We start from the raw sequence: 4,987 nt of genomic DNA on the forward strand, positions 1-4,987 counted from the left end.
AGGAATCTCGCCGGAGAGTTGATTATGAGAAAGCTCAAGAACTTGAAGAGCGATCATCTCTCCAATCTCATCTGGGATCTTGCCTCGTAGCTGGTTGTAAGAAAGATCAAGATACTCAATGGTTTGATACCTTGTGAAAAGACTCAGAATCGGACCTGAATACATTCTTGTGAAGTCACAGCTTTTAAGAGATGGTATCTGAAGAAGCCTCTCTGGTCTGATCCCTGAGAACTCAACCAAACCTCCCACACCTTTACATGAGTTCCCAACGTTTCTTACGAAAGCCATTGTGTTGCCAGAGAGTAAACCGGAAAGAGCTTTTGAACCGGGTTGACGACCTAACCGGGGTGGGATTTCACCGGTTAAGTGGTTTGTATTGAGATCAAGCCAAACCAGAGTTGTGCATTTCCCTAGCTCCGCTGGGATCTCTCCGGTGAAGTTGTTGTTTCCGAGCTGAAGAACGGCTAACCGGGAAAGGATTCCGAAATCTTTTGGGACTTCTCCGGTTAACCTGTTGCTTGTGAATGAGACCCATTCGATGTTACTGCAGTTGAAAAACTCCAGTGGGATTTCTCCGGTGAGTTGATTGTTGTTGAGGATCAGATCTTTGAGGTTTTGTAGTTTTCCGATCTCCGGCGGGATTGTTCCGGCGAAATTGTTGTACCAAGCGATGAACTGCTCGAGTTTCTGGAGGTTTCCGATCTCCGGTGGGATTGTACCGTTGAGATAGTTGAGACTGAGATCGATCGTTCGAAGCTCCGAGCATTGAGATATCGACGGAGGAATCTCTCCGGTGACGAGATTATCCGGGAGTCTTAACTCTTCTAAAGAAGCTGCTCCGGGACATAAATCCGGCGGAATCACGCCGGAGAATCGATTGGAGCTGAAGTCAGCGATTCTCAAGCTTTTGCAAGAAGATATCGAAGTCGGAAACTCACCGGAGATTAAGTTGTTGCTGAGAAGCAAGATCTGAAGAGATCCGAAGCTTCGGAGGATAGTGTTCGGAAACGGACCGGAGATGTTGTTGTTGGAAAGGTCAAGACTTTGTAGCAAAGAACAAGAAGACAACGACTCAGGGATCACACCGGTGACGTTGTTGTTTGAAAGACGGAGGTTTTGTAATGTCCGGCAAGTGTCTCCGATCTCCGGCGGGATCCAACCGGTGAGTTTGTTATGAGAAAGATCCAAACTTTGTAAGAGTTTTAGCTCACCGAATGGTTTTGGAATCTGCCCATCAAAGTTGTTGTAAGAAAGGTTCAAGCTTTTGAGGCCGGTGCAGTTGATGAGTGAGTCAGGGATATAGCCGGAGATACTGTTACCGGAGAAGTCGAGATAGGACAAGGAGACGCAAGAGGAGAGAGGAATGGTTAAACCGGAGATTGAACCGGTTATGTTGTTGTAAGAAAGATCAAGGGTTTGAAGTTTCTTGCTGTCTAAGAAAACATCATTAGGTAACTTTCCGGTGAAGTTATTGTAAGAGAGAGTGATGGAGATAAGGTTTGAGTATTTGGGGAAGAAGTTTTCAGGGAGGATTCCGATTAAACCGGAGGAAGAGAGTTCGAGGTGAGTTAGGCTTAAGGGAAGAAGAAGAAGAGAGGTTGAGTTTAAAACGAAAAAGTTCTCAGAGAGTTTAAGAACTGTGAGAGAATCAAGAGAGGTGAAAGCATTGAAAGAGACGGTTCCGGAGAGACCACTACCGGAGAGATTAATCTCAGAGACTCTTCCACCGAGACAAGTGACGCCGGAGAATTGACAAGGGGATTTACGAGGTGTCCAGTTTGAGAGGATGTTGTTTGGATCATCTTGGATCATTGTTTTGAAAGAGAGGAGAGACAATGAGTCGGTTTTGAGTGAAGATGAAGATGATAGAGAGAAATGAGTAAGGAGGAAGATGAAGGATATATGGATCCGAGTCCGGATCCGAACCCGGATTGGTGAAGTAGTCATTGGAGGGAGGAGGTGTTTGGAGTTTGAATGGAGAAGTAAGTAAGTTGAAACATTTAGATGATAAAGAGAGTTTTTTTTTCTCCTTTGAGGCGATGCTAAAGCAGAGGAAGGAGAAGGAAAAGGGCTTTTCTTGAAGAAAAGAAAAAGCAGCTTTTGTTTTTATTTTATTTTTAGTATTGATGCTTATCAGTTTATTATATCAAATGCGAGAGTGAGACTAAACATCATTGTCAAGTTAGCTAAATATTGCAATTTCTTATATTAGTATCAGTTTAAGTTTATAGTTTGTTATTACCTTGACAAAACTAATGAAGATGATAATATTAGAAATTTACCCTATAATCACATCAAGTTTGAATTTTTGGGAGATTGTTTTGTGCATTGTAATTTGTTCAACAAAAAGAAAAAAAAAATCTTCTACAAATCGTTTGGAAAATGAATATTTGGGAGAAATCATTACAAACCGAATGAAGTACTAAATTTTCATATGGTGAGGTGTGTGGTCAAAATAATTGGGACCCAATTTAGTCATGATATGCATCGCATATGAAATGGTATTTTGTAAAACTTTGTTTGATCCAATGTTCACGGTCGATGCAGAGAGGCGTGGTTTTACAATAACAAACTTTATGGTGTAACCATTATGTTGCTCACTTCTTTCTACATTTTTATGTGTTTTTAATTAGTTTATAAAACCATATTAAACGCCATAGATAAGCCTTTATATCATGTTCCAAGTCACACACTCAATCCTTTTCATCATTACGCTTGCCCTCTCCTACCAAGTTTACGAGTAGATTTCTATCAAGTAAGCAATATATTAGCTTTGGTTACTTCATCCAACAGAAAAGAAAACGCTATTTTGCTAAGTTCATTGATAATTAGTCATATACACATTAAAAATAAAGCCATATTTCTAAGTGGTTCAATTGGTGATACTCTAGCTAATTTCTCTCTCAGGCACAATAATCGAGGCGCCTCCCTCTTCACTTCTCTCTAACGCCAGTAGAGCTCCGGCTCGCCGGCGTCGGGATCTCTCAGTATCCCCGCTCTGTTACTTCCTCTTCATTCCCTTTAGATTCTCTTTGCTTTCTTTTTTCCCTTTTTGTTCTCTTCTTTTGTGTCCCGACCAAACCTCTACAGCCACCCTAGATCTAGACGAAGGGTTGTCCTTGTGCCACCACAGCAGGATCTGGAGTTCGGCGAACCCCATCCTCACCTATCCTCGCCCAATCCTACCGTCGACGGTCCAAAAGTCCCTGAGCCTCTATCTCTTCCGATCCGGATTCTGCTTCGCCCCTGAAGCTTCCTCTTCCTCCACGGCTTCTGAGTTGATGTTTGGCGAGGAATCTTCCAGAGATGCGACTTATCTCCGTTTTTGGACTTCCGTTTCTAAGATCTATCACATTGAAAGCTTGGTAGACCCTTGTCAACTCCCTTGGCCATCCCCAAAGTCTTTTGGATCTCTGTGGATGAGCTCAGGACTTGAACTCGGATTGCTAACATCCCAAACGGTTCTACCCATTCTCCAAAATCCCAGGTCTACTCTCTTTATCCCTATGATATCTAGTAAACATCTCTTAGGTTCTTTGGTAGAACTCGATGTCCGAAGACTGCATCTGAGAATCCATGTACCTAGAATGATTAGTAGTAACATAGAGTATAGGAGATCCCTGGTCTTTGCTCAAGTTGCGAATCCGATTGTTAACTGGAAGAACCTCAACCCGTTTATCTCTATGCTAACTAGCGTTTCTAGTCCTCAACAACATCCCTTCACCTGCACCATTTTGGTGTTATCAACAACCCACCAGGCCAAGCCTAAATCTCATCTACCAATGTCAAACCGGATACATGCTTTGTGTGGTGTTCTTAATCTCCTTGGTAAAGGGCACCAAGTGAGAGAGAACCCACCTGTATTGTTACGGTTTGATTGTTATCCTTGGTTAGTCATGGATCTAGTTCCACTTGTATGGTTTGATGTTACAACCTTGAAGTATTATGGTCTTATGCCCTGTTATTCCACTTTTGCATCCGACGACTTCAAGCAAATTTTCTTCAGCGCCATCTTCAACACTCGGACTGTTTTTTATCGATGTGTTTCCTGGTGTGACCAGTTTTTCCTGACCCTCCGTTTTGGATGTTAAAGCACTCTACCCTTGACCACCAAACCTTGGTCTACCAAATCCTTGCCAGTGTGGTGCTCTTGTTAGTGCCCCTCGCTCCGGTGAGTTTACTGGCTATGGATTTGCTTTTAACGTCACATGGTCTATCGACTGTGACTATCTTGTCATCCACTGAATTTCTCGAGGATGAGCAATCGATATACCATGATCTCCCTTGTTCCAAGCCGCTTTTGAGTGACTGTTGCATAGCCCTCATGGATTCTATCTCGATTTTATTTATCTACTCTTTTATGGCATTGGGGAATGCCCATCTATGTAATCTTTGTTTCAGTTTAAACTTTGAGATATTTGTATCTCTCTTTCTGTATGTTTTAATTTGAATGAATGAGAGCATCTGGTTATTAAAAAAAAAAAGAGACTATTTCTTTAAGATCGATAGTTTCTAGTAAGAAATAATTATTCTTAGAAAAATTTCCCATTACAATTAATATAGTGCAAACCTCCTTATCACCTATAATAGTGTGATTGTGTGTTATAATATTTCACACTAGTGACTATCGAGTATATAGTTTATTGATTCTATTTAATAATAAAAATTCACAAAAAGAACCAAATAGTGGAGAGTAATAGTGAAAAGGCCCACAAAAGAAACAACATCAATTAGCTCGTGGTTTAGTGGCATGAGGGGTTATGATTCCTTTGCCCCCAATATTTTTTAAAACACTTCTTTACTAAATTCTTCTTTTCACTACCACTAATTCTTATATATCTCTTTTTTTATACGAATTTTGTTCTCTTGAACGTCAGTTTATTTTGACCACTCTTGCTAACAAAATAGTAAGAAAATCAGACTAAATTCCAATTACATCAAAGATTTGACTTGTCCCCAGAAAGAATCAACTATTGTTTTTACTTAT

The 4,987-nt window shown here is 40.9% G+C and overlaps 2 protein-coding genes across 2 annotated transcripts in view; one reads left to right on the forward strand and one right to left on the reverse strand.

Moving 5' to 3' along the window:
- LOC104783448 (serine/threonine-protein kinase BRI1-like 2) overlaps positions 1 to 2,053 on the reverse strand; it is a 10,488-nt gene extending 8,435 nt beyond the window's left edge. The window contains exon 1 of the mRNA XM_010508605.2: positions 3 to 2,053. Coding sequence (XP_010506907.1) covers positions 3 to 1,947 — 1,945 coding nt within the window. The 5' untranslated portion in view covers positions 1,948 to 2,053. The remainder of the gene's footprint in view (positions 1 to 2) is intronic.
- On the forward strand, positions 2,706 to 4,533 carry LOC104779534. Its single transcript, XM_010503900.1, has 2 exons — positions 2,706 to 2,755; positions 2,908 to 4,533. The coding sequence occupies exon 2, from the start codon at positions 3,282 to 3,284 to the stop codon at positions 4,089 to 4,091; it is 810 nt and encodes a 269-aa protein (XP_010502202.1). The 5' UTR covers positions 2,706 to 2,755; positions 2,908 to 3,281; the 3' UTR covers positions 4,092 to 4,533.

This window comes from Camelina sativa, chromosome 4 (assembly GCF_000633955.1).
Source record: "Camelina sativa cultivar DH55 chromosome 4, Cs, whole genome shotgun sequence".
In the NCBI taxonomy this organism is placed as follows: domain Eukaryota; kingdom Viridiplantae; phylum Streptophyta; class Magnoliopsida; order Brassicales; family Brassicaceae; genus Camelina; species Camelina sativa.